Source organism: Mobula hypostoma, chromosome 17 (genome assembly GCF_963921235.1).
Source record: "Mobula hypostoma chromosome 17, sMobHyp1.1, whole genome shotgun sequence".
Classification (NCBI taxonomy): Eukaryota; Metazoa; Chordata; class Chondrichthyes; order Myliobatiformes; family Myliobatidae; genus Mobula; species Mobula hypostoma.
The window spans coordinates 8,556,512-8,579,924 of NC_086113.1; the positions used below are offsets into that span (position 1 = coordinate 8,556,512).

The 23,413-nt window shown below is 42.2% G+C and overlaps 1 protein-coding gene across 1 annotated transcript; it reads left to right on the forward strand.

The window, feature by feature from the left end:
* The first annotated feature begins 7 nt into the window (after positions 1–7).
* fkbp14 (FKBP prolyl isomerase 14) lies at positions 8–18,846 on the forward strand. The gene is made up of 4 exons (XM_063069510.1): positions 8–356; positions 5,877–6,028; positions 12,233–12,360; positions 17,956–18,846. The coding sequence occupies exons 1-4, from the start codon at positions 142–144 to the stop codon at positions 18,112–18,114; spliced, it is 654 nt and encodes a 217-aa protein (XP_062925580.1). The 5' UTR covers positions 8–141; the 3' UTR covers positions 18,115–18,846.
* Positions 18,847–23,413: the final 4,567 nt, after the last annotated feature.

Genomic DNA, 23,413 nt, shown 5'->3' on the forward strand with positions numbered 1-23,413 from the left:
GGACGTCGGCTTCACATTCCGACTCAAAAGTTGCAGTGGGAAAAAAAAGTTGTGAGTGCCACGTCTACGCGTATGGGCCGTCAGATCCAAACGCAAGGGGCAGGCAACAAAAGAAAAGGAGAAACATCTTAAAAGGGCGCAATGTGTGCTGTGCTGGTTAATTGTTTATGTGTTTTTCAAGCGCTCGTTTTCACGTTTTTGCTGGATTACGCCAGCAATGCTCTGATACCAGAGGCTGATGTGAAAATCGAGGTTCTGCAGAAGCCTTTCCTCTGTCACCGGAAGACCAAGCTAGGTGACTTATTACTGCTACATTATGATGGATATTTTGAAAATGGGACAATGCTTCACTCCAGGTGAGTCCTTGAGGTTCAAAAACTTCGATCATTTGTAATTGGGTATGTCAGGAATGAGGTTCGTTCACCCCAACATTAAACTGTTCCCACAAGCACGGGACGCGCTTTCAAGGACCCTTCATCTCGTGTTCTCGATATATTTATTGTTCATTTATTTTTGTATTTGCACAGTTGGTCGTTTGTCCGTCTTGCTGCGTGAGGTTTTTCATTGATTCTCTTGTGTTTCCTTGTATCTGGTGTTTCTATTTGTATTTACTGTGAATGCCCACGAGAAAATGAATCCCAGGAGTGACATGTATGTATTTTGATAATTTTACTTTGAACTTTGATATGAATGTTATAAACCAGCATCCGTAATTGAATCGCTTTAAATCTGGTGAAAAATACTGAATAAAGTCGGTGGTGCCCAATAGGTGATGAGCATATGTTTTTACCTAATGCAGGACGCACACTAAATCAACGACCAAAGTAAATTTATTAACAAAGTAAGTATATGTCACCTGAGTTTCATTTCCTTGCGGGCATTCATAGTAGAACAAAGAAACATAATTGAATCAATAGGAATCAAAAACTAACAATGTGTAAAAAAACAGACAAACTGCAAATACAGAACAAAACAAATCATAAATAATAATCGAGAACTTGAGTTGTTTCAATAACGCAATTTAGGCGAGATTAATAATGCATGGCTGAGATTACCTTTTCAGCCAAAATTAACCAGCGATTATATAAACAAGTCTGTTCGCAGTGCGGAAACCTGAGTCGGGGATCATTTTACGAGGCATGATAACTTATAGAAGAGATGAAAGAGGTGACACGCTGATTTTGCATACGGCTCTGGTGATCTGGATCTAAACGGGAAGCTGAGGCCTGGAGAGTATTTACGGAGAGAGGAGTTCGCACTCATGGTGAAAGCAAGAAGTCAAGTGCAAGAGTGAGGAAGCAGCACTTGGGATGAAGACATCAAGTCCCCATACCACATTATTGACTCAGTCACTATTACCCTTAATTATAGAACTCTACAACACACACATCCCATCTTCCCACCGCCATAACAGTGATAGAGTTCCTCTTGTCCTTACCTGCCACCACGTCAGCCTCCACATCCATCACATAATTCTCCACAACTTCCAACATCTCTAAAAGGTTCCTACCACCAAACATATCTTTACTTCCCCATCTTCTCTGCTTTCCACAGGGATTATTCCCTCCATGATCCCCTTGTCCGTTCGTTCCTCTCCACTAACCTCCCTCCAGTCTCTTACCCCGCAAGCAGCCAAAGTGCTATACTAGCCCATTCACCTTTCTCACCTCCATTCAGGGCCCCGTACAGTCCTTCCAGGTGAGGCATCATTTCACCTGTGAATCTGCTGGGGTCGGCTACTGCAACCGATGCTCCTGATGTAGCCTCCTCTACACTGGTGGGACTCATCATAGATCTGGGGACTGCTTCATCATGCACCTCCACTCAATCCGCAAAAAGAGGAACTTCCCAGTGGCCAAACTTTTTAATTCTCATTCCCATTCCCATTCCAACATGTCTATCCATGGCCTCAGGGTGGAGGAGTAACATCTTATATTCCATTTGGGTAGCCTCTAATCTGATCGCAAGAATATCGATTTCTCCTTTTGATAAAAAAAATTCCCTCCCCCTCCCCTCTTCTTCTATTCCCCACTCTTACCTCTTCTCATCTGCTTATCACCTCTCTCTGGTGCCCTCATCCTTCCCTTTCTCCTATAGTCCTCCCTCCTCTCCTATCAGATTCCTACCCACATGGCTCCACATATCACCTTCTAGCTGTCCTCCTTCCCCTCTCCCCACCTTTTTATTCTGGCGTCTTCTCCATTCCTTTCCAGTCCTGAAGAATGGTCTCAACCTGAAACATCAACTGTTTATTCATTTCCACAGATGCTGCTTGATCTGCTGAGTTCCTCCAGCATCTTGTGTGTGTTGCTTTGCATTTACCCAATCTATCCCATTCATAATTTTGTATTTCTCTATCAAGTAGTCCCTCATTCTCCAACACTCAAGGGAATAAAAGCTAAAAGCCTAACCTATTCAACCTTTCCTGATCTTAGAAAATCAGCAGGACAAACAGAATAAATAAAGGCATCCATTAGTCTTGCGAGACCATGGATCTGCGCCCGGAAAGTCTTCACTCTCCAGGGCGCAGGCCTGGGCAAGGCCATATGGAAGACCAGCAGTTGCCCATGCTGCAAGTCTTCCCTCTCCACGACATGAATGTTGTCCAAGGGAAGGGCATTAGGACCCATACAGCTTGGCACCAGTGTCGTCGCAGAGCAATGTGTGATTAAGTGCCTTGCTCAAGGACACAACACGTTCCCTTGGCTGGGGCTCGAACTCACGACCTTCAGGTAGCTAGTCCGGTGCCTTAACCAATTGGCCACGTGCCCACAGAATACATGATGGGAAATAAACAGTCGACGTTTTGGGCTGAAACCCTTCATCAGGACTAGTAGATCTGGTTCTTCCCTTCATAGATGCTGCCTGGTCTGCTGAGATCTCCAGCATTGTGTGTGTGTGTGTGTGTGTATTGCTCTAGATTTCCAGCATTTGCAGTCTCTCCATTTCCCTCTATGGTTCAGTTGGTACTTCTCTTGCCTGTGAGTCATTAATTTGTGGGATTTAAGACTGGCTTCAGCATCTCAATTACAAAAGCTCTGCTGACAGCACCACAGCACAAGGATGTCAGATTGGTCAACTTTTGAGTAAACCTAGACAACATGCTGTCTTCATTCATGGGTGGACACAAGGACCTGTAGCACGCTTTGGAAGAAGAGAAGTGATGGACTATTCAGTATCTACCCTAATGCAGAAATCTGATGCTCCTAATGCAGATTCAGATTTTACAGAAATCTGAATATCTGCCATTACCATGTTACTCAATATGGAACCTTGCTCTCCATAACTCAGCTGCTATATTTAACAAATATCAACAGTTAGTTGGCAGTGGGAGTTTGCAAAAAAAAATTAGTTCCATATATGTCCTTGCTTTTTTCAAAACAGTACCTTCTTTCAAACTTTTAAGAGCTTAGTTTTCCCCCATTTCTGATCTGATTTCAGATAATTAAGAAAGAGGATGTGCTGGAGTTCTTGAATAGCACTAAGTTGGATAAGTCACCGGGACCAGATGAGATATACCCCAGGCTACTATGGGAAGCGAGGGAGGAGATTGCTGAGCCTCTTGCAATGATCCTTGTGTCATCAATAGGGATGGGAAAAGTACTGGAGGATTGGAGGGTTGCAAATGTTGTTCCCTTGTTCACGAAAGGGAGTAGAGATAACCCAGAAAATTATAGACCAGTGAGTCTTAGTTCATTGGTGGGCAAGTTGTTGGAGAAGATCCTGAGAGGCAGGATTTGTGAGCATTTGTAGAGTCATAATCTGATTAGGGATAGCCAACATGGCTTTGTTAAGGGCAGGTCATGCCTTAAGAGCCTGACTGAATTCTTTGACGATGTAACAGAACACATTGATGAAGGTAGAGCAGTGGATGTAGTGTATATGGATTTCAGTAAGGCATTTGATAAGGTTCCCCATGCAAGGCTTGTTCAGAAAGTAAGGAGGCATGGAATCCAAGGAGACATTGCTTTATGGATCCAGAATTGGCTTGCCAACAGAAGGCAAAGGGTGGTTGTGGATGGTTCGTATTCTGGATGGAGGTCGGTAATTAGTGGTGTTCCACAGGGATCTGTTCTGGGACCCATCCTCTTTATGGTTTTTATAAATGGCTTGGATGAAGAAGCAGAAGTGTGGGTTAGTAGGTTTGCTGATGACACAAAGGTTGGGGGTGTTGTGGATAATCTGGAGGGGTGTCAGAAGTTACAGTGGTACATCGATAGTATGCAGAACTAGGCTGAGAGATGGCAGATGGACTTCAACCCAAATAAGTGTGAAGCAGTTCATTTTGGTTGGTCCAATTTGAAGACAGAATATAATATAAATGGTAAGACACTTGGCAGTGTGGAGGATCTGAGAGATCTTGGGGTCAATGTCGATGTAACACTCAAAGCTGCAGCGCAGGTTGACAGTGTTGTTAAGAATGCGTATGGTGTGTTGGCCTTCATTAATCACAGGATTGAGTTCAAAAGCTGTGAGGTAATGTTACAGCTATATAATACCTTAGTCAGACCCCACTTGGAGCACAGTGTTCAGTTCTAGTCACCTCACTACAGGAAGGATGTGGATACTATAGAGAGAGTGTACAGGAGATTTATGAGGATGTTGCCTAGATTGGAGGGAGTACCTTATAAGAAGAGGTTGAGTGTACTTGGTCTTTTCTCCTTGGAGCAATGGAGGACGAGAGGTGACCTGATAGAGGTGTATATGATGATGAGAGGCATTGATCGTGTGAATAGCCAGAGGCCATTTCCCAGGGCTGAAATGGCTAGCATGAGAAGGCATAGTTTTAAGGTGCTTGGAAATGGGTACCAAGGGGATGTCGGGGGTGAGTTTTTCACACAGAGGGTGGTGGGTGCGTGGAATGTACTGCCAGCGGTGGTAGTGGAAGCGGATACAATAGGGTCTTTTAAGATCCTCTTAGACAGGTACATGAAGCTTAAAAAAATAGACGGCTATGCGCTAGGGAAACTCTAGGCAGTTTCTAGAGTAGGTTACATGGTCAGCACAAAATTGTGGGCTGAATGGCCTGTAATGTGTTGTAGATTTCTACATTCTATGTTTCTCTGAAATATCATTTATAAAATATAAAAGGAACTAGTCTAAATAGTTATAAATGGGGACCGTTTTGTCAAGCACCTTCGCTCCCAAGGCAGTCTTCCCAATGGCCACCCATTCTAATTGCAATCTGCATTCCCATTCAACACGTTGGTCCATGACCTCCTCTACTGCCACATTGAGACCACTCTTGGGTTGGGAGAGCAACACTTCATATTCCATATGGGTAACCTCCAACGTGATGGCACGAACATTGATTTCTTTAACTTTTGGTAGTTTCTTCCACTCCCTCTCTCTCTTTTTGCATTCCCCACTCTGGCTCCACTCTTACCCGTCCTCCCCATCACCTCCCTCTGGTGGCCCTTATCATTCTCTTTCTCCCATGGTCCACTCTCCTATCATATTTCTCCTTCCTTAGTCTTTTACATCTTCCACCTATCAACTGCAAGCTTCCCCACCTCCCCCACCCACTCTCTCCCTAGATGGACTCACCCATCACCTGTCTCCTTCTTCCTTTCTTTCTAGTCTTGATAAAGGGTTTCACCCTGAAAAGTGAACTGTTTATTTTCCTCCATAGATACTACCTGACCTGCCATGTTCCTCCAGCACTTTGTTCTTCTAGGACAGAGGATCCTAACTTTTTTTATGCCATGGAGCCTTACCATTTTCCGAGGTGTCCATGGACACCAGGTTGGAACGCCTGATCTAGAGGTTACATTGTAGTGACTGTCACTATGCAATTTCAGTGCCATCTTTACCTATCTTTGTGGCAAAACTGTATCTGTTCTCTCAACTTTGGTACTAAACTTATTTTATTCCAGTCACCGTGACAACAATGGCCACCCAGTTTGGTTCACACTTGGGATTAAAGAATCGCTTAAAGGTTGGGATAAAGGATTGCGTGAAATGTGTTCTGGAGAGAAGAGGAAGCTAACCATCCCGCCAGCCCTGGCCTATGGAAAAGAAGGAAGAGGTATTGTACCCAGAAATAGGTATTCAGATCAGGAATATGAATGATCTAGAAATTCTGCATTATTTCTGTGATTTAAACTAATACTACAATACTGTGACACACATAAAAGTTGCTGGTGAACGCAGCAGGCCAGGCAGCATCTGTAGGAAGAGGTGCAGTCGACGTTTCAGGCCGAGACTAGTCCTGACGAAGGGTCTCGGCCTGAAACGTCGACTGCACCTCTTCCTACAGATGCTGCCTGGCCTGCTGCGTTCACCAGCAACTTTTATGTGTGTTGCTTGAATTTCCAGCATCTGCAGAATTCCTGTTGACTACAATACTGTGAAAAAGTTTTAAGCACATATATAACTAGGGTGTTTAAGACTTTTGCACAGTACTGTATTTGTCAGCATGGAGAGGAGAGCGAGATTTGTAAATCTGGTGGTAGCAAAAGATGTTGAGAATCGCAAGGGTGGAGCACCTTGGGGAGGTGGGGACAGATGGCAGAGAAGGTGTGCCAGGGACGGGGGTGTGGTGCAGGTTCAGAAACACCCAGTCCTGAGATACAGGCAAGGACATTTGATTCCAAACAATTGGTTCATTGATCTTTACAGGATGTGTCTGGTATTTACACACAAGTCTAAACAATATATACTGTATATATAGTTAAGGTGCCTAAAACGTTTGCACAGTACTGCATATACAAAGTTACTAGCTAATGAAATATCTTGGAAGTGAGATATTGAGGGTAATTGAGTGAAGTGTGTTGTATGACTCCAAAAGTCTTTGGGATAACTGCATAAGACAAATGCTGTCACATATGACCAAAATGGTTATGTTGATTGTATTTAATAACTTTCAAAGTATGAACATTATTGTACATAAAGCTGCAAAGCTGCGTTTATAAAATAGTAACTGATGCACAGAAAATGTTGGAAGTACTCAGCAGGTCAGACTGCATCCATGGAGAGGAATAAACAGTTGACTTTGCAGGCTGAGATATTTCAGCAGGTCTCGGCCCAAAACATTAACTGTTTATTCACTTCCATAGATGCTGCCTGACCTGCTGAATTCCTCCAGCATTTTGTGTTTGTTGCTCTCGATTTCCAGCATCTAGAGAATCTGTTAGGTTTATAAAATAGGTACTTACTGAGTAGTCTTGTGTTGGATCCAATATATTGTGGTTTCCTATTGGTAACCTGATAAAAGCTCATGATAGGCAAGTTCAGCAGTTTGGAATGCGCAGAGAATGTGGAAGTTCAACAACACTTCCCTACTTGAAGATGTGCAATAATTGTTCTGATATAATGGAAGTACCTTCCCCTGAAGTTGCTAAGTTCTCGTTCTTTTAACATATATACTCAATGGCTGCTTTATTAGGTACCTCCTCTGATTTCTCTCATTAACAAGGCATTTTCACCCACAGAACTGCTGCTCACTGGATGTTTTTTGCTCTTCGTACCATTCTCTGTAAACTCTAGAAACCGATATGCTTAAAAGTCCCAGGAGATCAACAGTTTCTAAGATACTCAAACCACCCCATCTAGCACCACTAATCATTTCACAGTCAAAGCCATTCTGATGCTTGGTCTGAACAACAACTGAACCTCTTGACCATGTCTGCATGCTTTAATGCATTGAGTTGCTGCCACATGATGGGCTGATTAGATTTAATTAACGAGCAGGTGTAACGGTGTATCTAATAAAGTGGCCACTGAGTGCAGTATCTACTCAAGTTACAAAACTTAGTGCTGGAAATATAATGCCAAACAGATTTCATATTGTAACTAAAGTATCTTGCATGTCTTTTTCAACTTAACAGTTGTTAACATAAAAATTGTTGTTGCTATGTTTAGTGCTAAATTACTAACAATTTCATACTCTTTTTGTTGGTGTACAGCTAATATGCTCATGCATGTTCATTGCACGCCTTTGAATTGAAATCTTCGTTCCACTGTGACCATTACACGCTGATTTTGGCTGTGTTGAGTATATTTGTTTACTTCTGGTAAGGTTGGCTTTAAGTCCATAAAAATATAGAGCCAGTAATAGAGAAATTTGGTTATTACAGCTTGGGGCGCTGGATTCGGAATTCAATCCGGGTGTCCTTTACAAGATGTTTTTGCATTTTTCCCAGGAGTATGTGTGTTTCCTCCCAGATGCTCTGGTTTCCTCCCACAGTCCAAAGATGTACAGGTTAGCAGGTCAATTGGTCATTGTAAATTGTCCTGTGATTAGGTTCAAAGGTTCAAAGATTCAAAGCTTCACTTATTATCAAAGTATGTATCAATATACAACTCTGAAATTCATCTTCTCCAGCTAGCCATGAAACAAAAGAAGAACACCCCTCCACGCACAAAATAGAACAGCATAATGATCATCAACTCCCAAACCCCCCTCCACCCACACAAATGCAACAAGAACATTGACCTCAAACCCTCATCTCCCCAGCACAAAATGGAACAAGAACATCAACCCCAAACCCTCTACCTAGGCTAGGGTTCAAAGGCGGGTCGCTGCATGGACCGTCTCATTGGGCTGGAAGGGCCCGTTCCGGGCTGGATCTCTAAGTGTACAGGATAAATAAACAGATTCCATGTTGCTCTGTGATGTATAATAACTAAAAACCACAAGGTGGTTAAGCTGACAAATATCTAGCTCTAAACAGGTAGAGCAACATTATTACAGCACCGACAACCCAGGTTCAGTTACCACCGCTGTCTGAAAGGAGTTTGTACATTCTTGCCCAACGGCGTGGGTGCTCCGGTTTCAGCCCACATTCCCACAGTTAGTGGGTTAATTGGTCACATGGGTGTAATTGGGTGCCATTGGCTCGTTGGGCCAGAAGGGCCAGTTACCATACTGTATCTCTAAAATAAGAATAAATAAATACAGAATAGATGCTGTAAAGTCCCTTAGTCTGATTCAGTCTCCTATTTCAATGAAAGCAGCAATATTAACGTGTTAGTGTTGTACATCATCATCATGTGGCGAGTTGTGATACACACCCGCTGTTCATACGACCATCCACCGCATGCTCCCATGGCCTCACATGACCCTGATCGGGGGCTAAGCAAGTGCTCCATCTTGCCCAAGGGTTATCTGCAGCCTGGCGGAGGGAAGGAGCGCCTTACACCTCCTTTGGTAGAATGCATCTCCACCCCGCCACCCAACAATGTTGTATACTGGAGTTTTAAGGGTTAAAGTTGTAAACAAAGCTGGGATTTTCGATGAATTATTTAGATGTAAGCCAAGATATCTATGTTACTGCCAAAAAAAGGGAAACATCAAGCATCAAGCAGCTGATATAAAAGGGTTGTTTGGCAGCTGGTGGATGGTTGTATGAGCAGCTGGTGCACATCACAAGTCCTGGTTATCCAACCACTGAACCAGGCAGACAGCCTCTGAAGAGTGTTGATAATGGCTGGGGTCAATAATCTTGTGAAGACATTGTTTAGAAGGAGGCAATGGCAAACCACGTCTGTAGAAAAGTTTGCCAAGAATCATCACGATCATGGGACCACGATCAGCAATGTCATACAATACGACACATAATGATGATGACATGTAAACATACTGTGAAGTGCGTCATTGCTGTCAAATCCAATCAGCAAGGATGGTGGGGACAGCACACAAGTGTCGCCACGCCGCTGGCACCAACGTAGCATGCCCACGACTCACTCACCCTAATCCATGTGCCTTTCGGAATGTGGGAGGAAACTGAAGCACCTGGAGGAGACCCTGATTGTCAAGGGGAGAATATACAAAGTCCTTGCAGTCAGCAGTGAGCTTCAAACACCAATCGTACAGCTGGCGCTGTAAAAGCATTACACTAACTGCTCTGTTACCGTGCCACCCATATTCTATTGCTGAGGTCAGGAGGACTTCTTTGTTGTAATATCATTGCTAGTCATCCAGTGGCTGGGTCATATCTCGGGCATCTATAATTTAAGAGAAAGCTGCTTTAACCCAGGGTGCCATGATAGCATGTCAGTTAACGTAACGCTCTTACAGCACCAGCAATCACCTATCGCCAAATGGGGTTCAATTTCCACGGCTGTGTGTAAGGAGCTTGTACCTTCTCCCGTGACTGCGGGGATTTCCTCTGGGTGTTCCTCCCAAATTCCAAAGACATAGGGTTAGTGAGTAGTGGGAATGCTATGATGGTGCTGGAAGTATAGCAACATTTATTTGTGTGCTTCCCCCAGCGCAATCCTAGTTGATTTGATTTTACAGAAATGACCCAACTCACTGTATGACAAATAAAGCTAATCTTTATCTTTAGATATATTTAGCAGGTAAAACCCAGGCAACCTATTGATACTCACTGACGGGGAAGACAGGTCTGATCAATCTGCAGCCTTTTCAATATTATTTGTAAATGAAGTCTGACCAACTTTGATTAGTTACCAAAGGGCTTAACTTAATACAATAACTACCAGCAATTCACCAGAAAAATTAACCAACTTGTGCCTGGCATAAGCACTAGAAATAGCTGTTCCATTGCATGCTTCTTTGAATTCAGGACAAAGCCACTTATTGCCTATTGTCAAGGGAATTTTACTTAATGCCAAATCATGCTGGTCAGTATCCAAAATATACCTGGGCTGCGCAAATTCTATAATGTTTAATTTCCAACAATGTTTATGGTAGTAAATTGACTGTTTATAATAAAATAATTGCCATCAAAATTTATCCCCTTTTATTAATCCTCTCTAAGGTTATTAAGCTCATCAAAGGTTATGGGGAGAAAGCCGGGAACTGGAGTTGAGGAGGAGATAAAGGAAGGATCAGCCATGATTGAATGGCAGAACAGACTCGATGGGAGAGATAGCCTAATTCTGCTCCTATGTTTTATGGTCTAACCTTGATGTTTACACCATCACACAATTATACCTTACTGAACGAGTACCCCTTATCTGAAATGCTTGGATTTGGATAAGTGTTTTGCATTTTTTCAGATTCTGGAATAGTATGAGATAGCTTGGGATCGCTATCAAACATGGTAGTGTCGTGGTGAGCACAACACTTTACAGTAAAAGTAACCAGGGTTCAATTTCTGCCACTGCCTGTAAGGAGTTCGTACATTCTCCCCATGAATGTGTGGGTTTCCTCCGGGTGCTCCAGTTTCCTCCCACAGTCCAAAGACATACCAGTTGGTAGGTTATTTGGTCATTTTAAATTGTCCCATAATTGGGCTAGGATTAAATCAGGGAATAACTAGGCAGCACGGCTCGAAGGGCTGGAAAAGCCTATTCCATGCTGTATCTCAATTAAATTTTTTTTAAAAATTCCAACTTTGAATTGATGTGCTACCGGTAAGCAGTCTTTGTTTTACACTGGTTCATCACATATGTATTGACGCAGCTGTTCACCTTGTTAGGTTTTCATCAGCAACAATCTTGGCAAACTCTACGAATTTCTCTGCTGCTTCATGATCAGATGATTTATCTCCCCAAATCTTTGAAAAATTTAATGCCGTGCCTTTTCTTAAATTCTGCAAAAAGCCTGGTGAACGCTTAGTTACCTTCAATTCTCAGTTCTTTGCAGTAGACCTTTGACTGTTTCATGATCAACATATTACTGTGGATTATGTTCACTTTGACGATGATGAGTCCACTCTTTCAATACACATCAAAATCTTCATTTTTCACTTTATGCAGTGATTTTTTTATTTCTCATTAATTTATGTTCATTACATATGTGAAGTCACTTCTCAGAACCATCTATGGAGTGCAGAGACCTGTGCTTCATCTGGGAACCTTCCCAGTGCCTTTTGGAATTGTCCATTTGTGTTGTCATGACAGCACTCAAAGCAATTTCAGATTCGGAGGCTTTGGGATTTTGGAATTTCGGATAAGAGGTTCTCAACCTGTATTCTTAATTTCAAATGGAAATCAGAATCAGATTTATTATCACTAAATTATTCAATGATATGTACAGTATGCCAGTGATAATAAACCCAATTCTGATTATGCATGAAATTTGTTGTTTTGCAGCAAAGTTCAAAGACAAAATCTATAAGTACATAATGCAAAAAATAAGGTAGAGTAGTTTCAATACTTCATCGCGTATTAAATCACTAAGATGTTTAATAAATTAATGCAGGCCACTATTTAGCTGAAATGATGAACAACAGTAATCATTTCTTAATAATTTTGTCAATTCATTGCATGGTTCAATTTTGTAAACAAGTGAATTTAATAAATAAGCTATATTTTACAGGGAAAATTCCACCTGAAAGCACATTGATATTTGAAATTGAACTTATTGAAATCAGAAATGGCCTGCGGTCCCATGATGCATTCCAGGAGATGGACCTCGACGATGACTGGAAATTATCTAAACATGAGGTAAGTTTTCACACGCACACACAAAAATCTTAGGCATATATAAAAAATACTGTACAGCGAAGATGCTTTCGAAACTACTGAAATGAAAAGTTACTAAATATCAAAATATTTACTAAACAGTGCAGTATACAGTTTAAAAAAAACTAAAACAAATCAATATTTGGTTTGAGAACCCTTTCCCTTAAAAATGCATCAATTCTCTCAGGTACATTGCCGTGCAGTTTTATAAGAAAATCAGCTGGTAGGTTGTTTCAAGCATCTTGGAGAACTTGCCACAGTTCTTCTGCAGACTTTGGCGGCCTCGCTTGCTTCTGTCTCTCCAGATAATCCCAGCCAGCTTCAATGACATTGAGATCAGGGCTCTGTGGAGGCCATACTATCTGAAACCATATTAAAAATCTAGGGTGCCTAAGACTTTATATATATAACAACTAGTGCAAAAACAGAACAAAAGTAGTGAGGTAAGAACCTCTTCCTAAAACACTGAGCGTGTGTCTTTAGGCTCCAGGCTCCTGTACTGCTTCCTTGGTGGTAGCAATGAGAAGAGGGCATGTCCTGGCTGACGGATATACTTAAAGGTGGATGCTGCCTTTTTGAGGTTTTGCCTTTTGAATATGTCTTTTACATAATATGAAGAGAGAAAATGCTGGAAGTGCTGAACAGCTCGGGCTGTATCTGGTATTGGTTTATTATCGTCACATATACCAAGATCCAGTGAAAAGCCTGTCTTGCATACTGTCCAAATTTTTCTGCATCTGTTTTAAATGGACACCCCCTCTCCTGCGGCTGTGCCCTCTTATCCTAGATTCACCCATCATGGGAAACATCCTTTCCACGTCCACTCTGTCTAGGCCTTTCAACATTTGAAAGGTTTCAATAAAATCTCCCTTCATCCTTCTAAATTCCAATGAGTACAGACCCACAGCCGTCAAACACTCTTCATACGATAACCCTTTAATTCTAGGAATCGTCCATGCAAACCTCTGCTGAACCCTCTCCAGTGCCAGCACTTCTATCTTGTGGATACTTGCAGAGTAGTTTCCATACCAAACCATTATACATCCAGACAGATGCATTCCGTGGTGCATCAATAAAAAATTGAGAGAGTCAACAGGGCTATGCAGAATCTCTTTAGCCTCCTGAGAAAGTAGATGTGTCGGTGAGCTTTTCTGGTTGTGACATCAATGTGTTCAGACCAGATCAGGTTATTGGTGATGGTCATACCTGTGGAAAGTGTTGCAGTTAAAATTTAAGACTGAAGTGGGTAGTTGCAGTATTTTCTCTTTTCATCCGCAGATTTTTTGTTGTTTCTTATGCATTCACCTTAATCAAATCCCAACTTCTGTTGTGCTTCCTATCAAATGTTTTAAATATTCTCTTTTACTTTTTAAATTACTGGGTCTCCATACATGAATGAAGATTCTTAAACTTGATTGGCTGAAGAGACTCCTTGATACTTTACCTTTTCATAAACCTGATAGATTCCATATATCAACACAAATAAAATGCTCAAGGAACTCAGGTCAGTCAGTATCTATGGAGGGGAATGAACAGTTGACGCTTTGGACTGAGACTCTTCATTAGCACTCCCGCACAAGATTTCCAGCTAGACTTTCTCCAGCATCTGTGTGTTGCTCAAGGTCTCCAGCATCTGCAGAATTTCTTGTGTATGGTATTCCATAGAGTACAATTCCATAGATGCTGAGAGGAAACCTCCAGTGACTTCAGAAGAAATAAATAAATTTATATTGTCGGAACATACTAAGTAGGAATTGTTGGCCTCCCTATTTTTTTCATTCCACAATTGGTGAACCATCAAATATAACAATTTTCATTAAAAATCAGATGACAGTCCTCCAGGTTTCATGATTAGAACAAAGGGAACAACCAATTTAGGTTAGTAACTGTTGATTCACAGATTAACCTCCACCAGACAGAAAGAATTACAAAAATACTTTGTCTCTGAACATCAACCTCCTTATTTACTTTTAACAAAAGTTTGTTCACCAGCAAAGCACTACACAATAAATCAGTGTTTAATAAACTATTTGCAGTTTCAAATTGAAGTATAATTACTACTATCCACAACAAATTCGAGGCCGTGAGGGGCCTACTGTTTTTGGAAGTTCCATGTTGTGCCCTTAGTGCATTCTCCAAGGACATCTGGGCACAGACCTAACCCCAGAAGAGGGGAAGGCGATGAAAGTTCAAAGTAATTTATTGTCAAAGTACATATATGTCACTATATTCTATTCTGAATATTTTCTTGCAGGCATTCATAGTACCACAAAGGAACACAATAGAATTATTTATATAGGCATCCGTTAGTCTCATGAGACCATGGATTTGCGCCTTGGAAGGTTTCCAGGGTGCAGGCGTAGACCTCTGTTTCCCGATCGATCCGGCTTGGTCGGTCCCACCTTTGGGAGAGGCCGAGTGGAAGCGATGGTCTCGACACGTGCACCGAACTTCCGTGCTCAGCTCATTACCATCTCCGGAGGTGGGTAGGTGGGTCTGCTGTGGGGCGGCCCGATTGCCGACCGAGGGCTTCATGCTTTGGGCGGAATTGACGTTGGGCATTCTCACGTTTGCACCACGATCGATTGACGGAGTCTCCCGCCGGCGGACGGGACTGCCGTGCGCATAGATGACGGGGGCTGGTCGAACGACCGTCGACCATCCCGAGAAGGCAGGTACACCCACGCGCGTACCTAGGCGGTGAAGGTGCAGACCTCACCGGCGCGATCGACGGACTGGGATGGCGAGGCGTTTACCGGTGCGGCGTTAGGCCCTGGGCTGATGGAGGCGAGCGGCGACCGTCCTGAGAGCCAGCTCGGCGGAAGGGTGCGGGTGCGGACCTCACCCAGCGACGCGGCTCGATAGGGGATGGCGCGGCACTGCGACGACATGGCCCGAGGGAGCAAGGGACGGGCGCGCCGGCCGCAGCAGCACTTTTTCACGCCACAGGGGCAAGGCGAGAGAGTCGGGAGAGTTCCATAGGCCAGAGTGGCAGGGAGATGCCCGTTCGGCCTCACGCAACCGAAGCGTTGATCCTCGGTCACCAACAAGAGGAAGGAGAGGCCCTGCGCGTGCGGTGTTACCGACTTTCCAGGGTGCAGGCCTGGGCAAGGTTGCCCATGCTGCAAGTCTCCCCTCTCCACGCCACCGATGTTGTCCAAGGGAAGGGCATTAGGACCCATACAGCTTGGCACCGGCGTCTTCGCAGAGCAATGTGTGGTTAAGTGCCTTGCTCAAGGACACACATGTTGCCTCAGCCAAGGCTCAAACTAGCGACCTTCAAATCACTAGACGAACGCCTTAACCACTTGGCCACGCGCCAACACACAATAGAATTAATGAAAAACTAAACACAAAGACTGACAAACAACCAATGTGCAAAAGAAAAGAAGCTGCGCAAGTACAAATAAATAATAATAATTAATTAATAGTAAATAAATAATCCTGAGAACATTCACTAGAGCCCCTGAAAGTGAGTCCATCGGCTTGGGCAGAGCCTGCAACTGTTGCTACCTAGACCTGTGAATGGCCAGTTAGGCCAGGCCCAGGGGCAAGCCAACCATGAGATCCACGAAAAAGCCTCTCACAGTATCAACCTTCTTTCCAGAATATTGTTTCCTTATCTTTAGTCATACATCACTTTTTTGGCCTCGTACTCTTGGCTCTGCTGGAAGTGGTGATTGAGGAAATACAGATTGGTAGCAGCAGGGTCTCTCAATGGCAGATAGGTTACCTACCTCAGGAGCTGCAAGAGACATAATTGACCAGGATATCCTGGTGGTAATTGGCTATCATAGTAAGGAAGGCAAATGCAATGTTAGCATCCCCTTTGAGAAGACTAGAATAGAAAGGCAAGGATGTAATGCTGAGGTTTTATAAGCCCATTGATCAGACTGCACTTGGAGTATTGTGAGGAGTTTTAGAAATGATGGGCTGGCAGTAGAGAAGGTCCAGAGGAGGTTCATGAGGACGATCTCGGGAATGAAAAGGTTATCGTATGAGGAGCATTTGATGGCTCTGGGCCAGTGCTCACTGGAGTTTAGAAGAATGGGAGGGGGGATTTTATTGAAACTTATTGAATATTGAAAGGCCTAGATAGAGTAGATGTGGAGAGGATGTTTCCAATAGTGGAGGAGTCTAGGACCAGAGGGTGTAGCCTCAGAATTGAAGAAGTTCCTTTAGAAGAGAGATGAGGAGGAAGTTCTTTAGCCAGAGGACAGTGAATCTGTGGAATCCATTGCCACAGACAGCTGTGGAGACCAAGCTACTGGTATATTTCAAGTGGAGGTTGATAGGTTTTTAATTAGTAAGGGCATCAAAGGTTACAGATAGAAGGAAGGAGAATGGGGTTGAGGGAAAATAAGTCAGATATGATTGAATGGCAGATCAGACTCGATAGACTGAATAGCCTAATTCTACCCTACACCTTATGGTCTAACAAGGAAAGTAAAGTCATATGCAGATTTAGTTCCGTGTACAAGGAAGAGGATTTCTTTCAAAACAAAGTAGGAGGAAAGACCCAAGCATAGGTATCTGATGCAATGCCATCACCCACGCTGCTCTGTCTAGCACAGTCTTTGATGCATCTTTATGTGGCCAACCAGTCATTCTTAGTCCCCTTGTTTGAACAGGTCCCCCACCCCCATTGCATTCCTTTGATACCCCACAGACATGTTAATTTTATTTCAGTTTTCAACTGGTATATAAAAGAGTATGTGCGCACACAGATTTATCAACTTAACATTCTTAAAATGCTTTCTTTTCTCTCAGTTTTCCCAAAGCTGTAAAAGAGAGATTTCTTCTATTGAACATACAACTTCGAAAATGAGGACACATTACAGGCCCCTCAGCCCAAGATGTTGTGCTGACTTTTCAACCTACTCTAAGATCAATCCAACCCAGTGGGTTCCCAACCTTGGGTCCACGGTCCCCTTGCTTAATGGTAATGTTTTGTGGCATATGAAGGATTGAGAACGCCTGATCTAACCCTTCATTTTCCTGTCATTGATGGGCTTACCCAAGAGTTTCTTAAATGCTCCTATGACTCTACCACCAGCCCTGACAGTGCATTCCATGCACCCACCACTCTGTGTAAAGAATTCACCTCTGATATCCTCCCTATATTTTCCTCCAATCACTTTAAAATCATGCCCCTTGTATTAGCCATTTCCACCCTGGGAATAAGTCATTGGCTATCCACTATCTATGCCTCTTATCATCTTGTACACCTCCACCTAAGTTATCTTTCATCCTCCTTCAATCCAAAGAGAAAAGGTTTAGCTCTCTCAATCTATCTTCATAACACAAGCCCTTAAGTTGAGGCAGCATTCTGGTCAACCTTGCCCGCACTCTGAGGCTTCCACATCAACAGAAGAGATTCTGCAGGTGCTGGTAATCTCGAGCGGCACACACAAAATGCTGGTGGAACTCAACAGGTCAGCCTCGAACATTGACAGATTATTCCCCTGCTTAGATGCTTCCGGACTTTAAAAAAATATATCTGACATTTCTGTACTTGAGATTGCATGCCTTTGAAAGTTTCAGCTAAATTAATCCAGTGCTACATTTCATAATTAGGTGAAAGAGTACCTGCGCCGTGAATTTATAAAACACGGAACTGAGCAAAATGACACACAGCAGGATATTATGGTGGAAAACATCTTTAAAAATGAAGATGAAGACCAAGATGGATACATCTCTGCCAGAGAATTCACGTATAAACATGATGAGCTGTAAACATGATCAGCATTTTTGTGATGTACTTTGACGATGCTGAAAAGAATATAATCACTCCATGACAAAGTAACCAAAGGTACACTCAGTGGCCACTTTATTAGGTACACTTGCTTGTTAATGCAAATATCTAATCAGCCAATCATGTGGCAGCAACGCAATGCATAAAAGCATGCAGACATGGTCAAGGGGTTGATTTGTTGTTCAGACCAAACATCAGAATGGGGAAGAAATGTGATCTTAGTGTCTTTGACCATGGACTGATTGTTGGTGCCAGACATGGTGGTTTAAGTATCTCAGGAATTGCGGATGGCTGGGATTTTCACACATACCAGTCTCTAGAGTTTACAGAGAATGGAGCAAAAACAAACAAAAAAAAAATCCAGTGAGCAGCAGTTCTGTGGGCAAAAACGCCTCGTTAATGAGAGAGGTCAGAGGAGAATGGCCAGGCGGGTTCAAGCTGACAGGAAGGAAACAATAACTCAAATAACCATGCATTACAACAGTGGTGTGCAGAAGAGCACCTCTGAATGCCCAGCACATTGTACCTTGAAGTGGATTGTCTACAGCAGCAGAAGATCACAATGGCATTCATTACTGTACCTAATAAAGTAGCCACTAAGTGCATAAAGATGGGTTTAAATGTTTACAATTAAAATATTGTGATGAATTATTTAGATGACATTTCTGTTCATTAAAAAAATGTTTCACCTTGTGGTGTTGACATGAAATAAATCAATCCTGTCTGCATTTTGCCAATGAACATTTTGACACATCTAAAAATACTCAGTGTGTATATTTATGAGCAAAGAGAGCTATGTGACAAGAGTACATTAGCTTTGTAAATTCTTCTAATGTGTGCTTTTACCAGTTTACTAATCCTCCCAACCTCACTGTCCATCACATTTGGTTCAACTGAAACAGCATTTTTGTACGCTTCAGTTAAGAGTGTGACTTTTTAAGATAGCAGAAGAACACACATAAAATGTTGGAGGCACTCAGCAGGTCAGGCAGTGTCTATGGAAATAAATAAACATCATACCTGTACTATTTTCCTCACCTACCTCTCATCTCCCCCAGTGCTCCTCCTCCTTCCCTTTCTCCCATGGTCGTCTCCTATCAGATTCCTTCTGCAGCTCTTTACCTTTTCCACCTGTCACCTCCCAGCTTCTTACATCATCCTCCTCCCCCACCCTTATCGCCTTCTAGATTGTTCTCCTTCCCTTCCCCCACCTTATTCTGGCTTCTTCCCCCTTCCTTTCCAGTCCTGATGAAATGGCTTTGCCCAAAACATCAACTGCTTATTCCTTTCCATTTATGCTGCCTGATCTGCTGAGCTCCTCCAGTATTTTGTATGTGTTGCTCTGGATTTCCGGCATCTGCAGAATCTCTTGTGTCCATGGCAGAATTCTACGATAATTTATTCCACCTCAATTCTACTCAGAGCACTCCTGCAGTTTATGAATTATTGCATCCAATTTTTATTCAAGTACTATGGTCTTTGCCTCTGGGGTCCTCAAAGTCTATTCCATATGTTGTTCTCTTTACCAAAATTTGTTACATGTGCATTGAAACTATCAATTTAAAACATTTCCCAAGTTGTATATTGATCTTCATATTAATTATAATCCAGATCCAAATCCCTTGTCCCATACTTCCAATTTAAAACCAGTTTTTTAACAATTGTTTCTGATTCCCTACTTTCCTGCCCAGCAAATCTTTCAATTTTAATAACAGCTGAAACCTCTGACCTCTATTTTGTGACTGTTCTACGTACTTAAACGTCGGTCTCTCAGCAATCAGATTTGGCACACTAATTGAGATGTGATGAATTTTATTGTTGTACTTCTGAACATTTTTCTTTGTTAATTCATAGATTTAACATTGCATTGATTAGATATGTTACATGTCAATCTTATAAGCTTCATGCTTATTTATTTTAAATGTAAAGATATAAAGGGATTAGCTTTATTTGTTACATGTACATCAAACTACACGGTGAAACGCGTCATTTTGTGTCAGCGACCAATACAGTCTGAAGATGTGCTGGGTACAGCCCTGAAGTGTCAACACACTTCCTGCACCAACATAGCATACCCACAACTCACTAAACCTAACCCGTACATGTATGGAACGTGAGAGGAAACCGGAGCACACAGAGGATGTCCTCATGGTCTCAGGGAGAACGTACAAACTCCTTACAGGACAGCAGCGGGAATCGAACTCCCAATCTGTGATCGCTGGTGCTGTAAGGTGACTGGACTAACCGCTACGCTACCATGCCTTTGAGTTTCCAATTGGAACAGTAATTCTGTCAAAAAGAGAAAAATTTCTCTTTTACAAATTTCTATATTTGCTTTAATTCTGAGGATGAGTTAGGTGAGCATTGTGTGCGGAATTCTGCTCAGTAAAAGTGTCAATCTAGTGTATGGTTTTTTAAAAAGAAAAGAAAATTATTGTTCACTTCCTAATAGCTTTTGACAGTATTTGTTAGCCAGCAACATTTTTAATTCCATTTGTAAATTCAAGCTCTATAGTGTACAGTTCTGCAATAAATACATGTAATTGATGCATTAGGGAACACTATCTGCATTATGCAGACTACATTGGGTTATACCATAATTGGGAAAACTTGTTTACTTTGAAGGCAACTACAGCCTATTCTACTAAACTATTCTATAATGTGTAGTTTCTTTGGAAGTAACTATCGTATTATAGTAAAATTTACTGCTATGGCATACTTTACTGAAATCTGCTTTAATTTATTAAATGTCATCATGGAGATGGGAATTTGAAAGCAGTACTTGTTTGGTCAATAAATTGTCTGAATGAGAGTATAGAGCTACCATAATCACACGCTTAGCAATCACCCCTGATGAGTTATTAACTGAGGAGTCATTAACTTCAAACTTTCTGCATGATCACTCAAAGCGTTGAACTGCATGTGCATGTAACGAGAGCTGTATAACTCATCTCCTTCTACCTTAGGCCACGAACTTATCAATCACTCCTGCTGTGGACACTTTCTGGAGGTCCAAGATCCGTATGCTCCACGACTGCTGGACTAAGTGTGTAAATGTAGGAGGGGACAATGTTGATAAATAAATGTGCTAGGTTTAGGCCACGAACTTATCAATCACCCCTCGTGTATATAGACATACACACACACACATATCTATATCTCAAGTCTGAGTTATATTTAAAGTGGAGGTTAATAATTTTGATAATTAGGGAAGGTGTCAAACCTTATGAGGAGAAGGCAGGAGAATGGGATTGGGAGGGAAAATAAATCAGCCATGATAGAATGGTGGAAAAGACTTGATAAGCTAAATTGTCTAATTCTGCTCCTACGTACGTTTAATGGTGTTACAAGCTTAAACCAGTAAACTGACTGGAATTTCTGTTAACTATAATTAGCCATGTATTCTATGAGCGATTTATAGTTTCAAAGAATGTTGTTTTCATGCTTAAGGGTTTCTCTGATATTTTAAATGCAAGTAGCACAAACCATAAACCAGAACAGTACAGCACAGGAACAGGCCCTTCGATCCACAATGTAAAGCAAATTAATTGCATTAGTAATTAATTTCCCAACTAAATTAATCCTTTCTACAAAATGTCCATATCCTTCCATTTCCCACACACTCATGTGCCCATCTAAGAGCCTCCTCCACACCTCTTTCATATTTGCCGCCATCATTACCCCGGGCAGTGCATTCCAGGCTCTGTGTTTCAAAAATAATTGCCCTCTCTATCTCCTTTGAACTTAACCCTTCTCGCCTTAAATGCATACCCTCTGCTATTAAACATTTCAACCCTGGAGCAAGAGGTACTGACAGTCTACCCTGTGCCTCTCAATCTTCTCTATCTCCACCACTCCAGAGAAAACAACGCAAGTGTCTCCTTATATCATGTGCCCTCAAATCCAGGGCATCACCCTGGTAAACCTCTTCTACACCTTCTCCAAAGCCTTGACATTCTTCCTGCAATGGGGCGACCATAACTGTATGCACTGCTCCAGATGCTGCCGAACTAGAGTTTTTTTAAAAGCTACAATGTAACTTCCCAGCTCTGAGGTGATTTTCATCACAAACTGGATCAGAGTAAAGTCACAGTGGTGAATACAAACGTCTACAAAGCTGACTTCTCCAGAAATGCTCTTGGAATATGTGCCATTTCTGGAATTATATTTTTGCATTATTTGAATGATTAGTGGGGCAGTGCTATATATTTCATTTTATGCCAATTTGCAGAACCAATACTAATACTTACATGAAATATGTTAGCCATTATTGTCTAGATCTTGTTCCTTGATTTTCACTCCCATTGATCCTAGGAGCTGTGAGAAGTGGCACTGCTAAACCACCTTTTGAGACTAGATTGGAGGCAGATTAGGGTAGAGATGGAAATTGTTAACATTTTTAAATCTGACTGATCTGAAAACAGTTGTCAACCTACACACATAAAAGTTGCTGGTGAACACAGCAGGCCAGGCAGCATCTCTAGGAAGAGGTGCAGTCGACGTTTCAGGCCGAGACCCTTCGTCAGGACTAACTGAAGGAAGGGTGAGTAAGGGATTTGAAAGTTGGAGGGGGAGGGGGAGATCCAAAATGATAGGAGAAGACAGGAGGGAGAGGGATGGAGCCAAGAGTTGGACAGGTGATAGTCAAAAGAGATACGAGAGGATCATGGGACAGTTGTCAACCTAAAGCTTTTAACTACATTTTTTTTTCTCTCCACAATCCTGCTGGAGCTGCTGTTCATTTCCATTGTTCAATCTCCTAAAATGGCCATCAAATTAAACATAGTTATACACTCAGTGGCTACTTTATTAGGTACGCCTCGTGAACCTGGAGTAGTCTTCTGCTGCTGCAGCCCATTCATTTCAACGTTCAACAGTTTGTGCATTCAGAGATGCTCTTCTGCACATCAATGTTGTAACTTGTGGTTATCTGAGTTACTTCCACCTTCCTGTCGACTTGAACCAGTCTGGCCATTTTCTTCTGATATCTCTCATTAACAAGACATTTTTGACCATAGAATTGCTGCTCATTGAATGTTATTTTTTTTTGGGGGGGGGTTTGCATCATGCTCTGTAAACTCCAGAAAATGCCAGAAGGTCAGCAATTTTTGAGATCTTCAAACCACCCTGTCTGGCACCAACAATTTTTCCATGGCCAAAGTCACTTAGATCACATTTCTTCCTTATTCTGATATTTGGTCAAACAACTCACTCAAGTTCAAGCTTGTTGTCATCTGACTGTACCAAATGAAACAACGTCCCTCCAGACCACAGTGCACC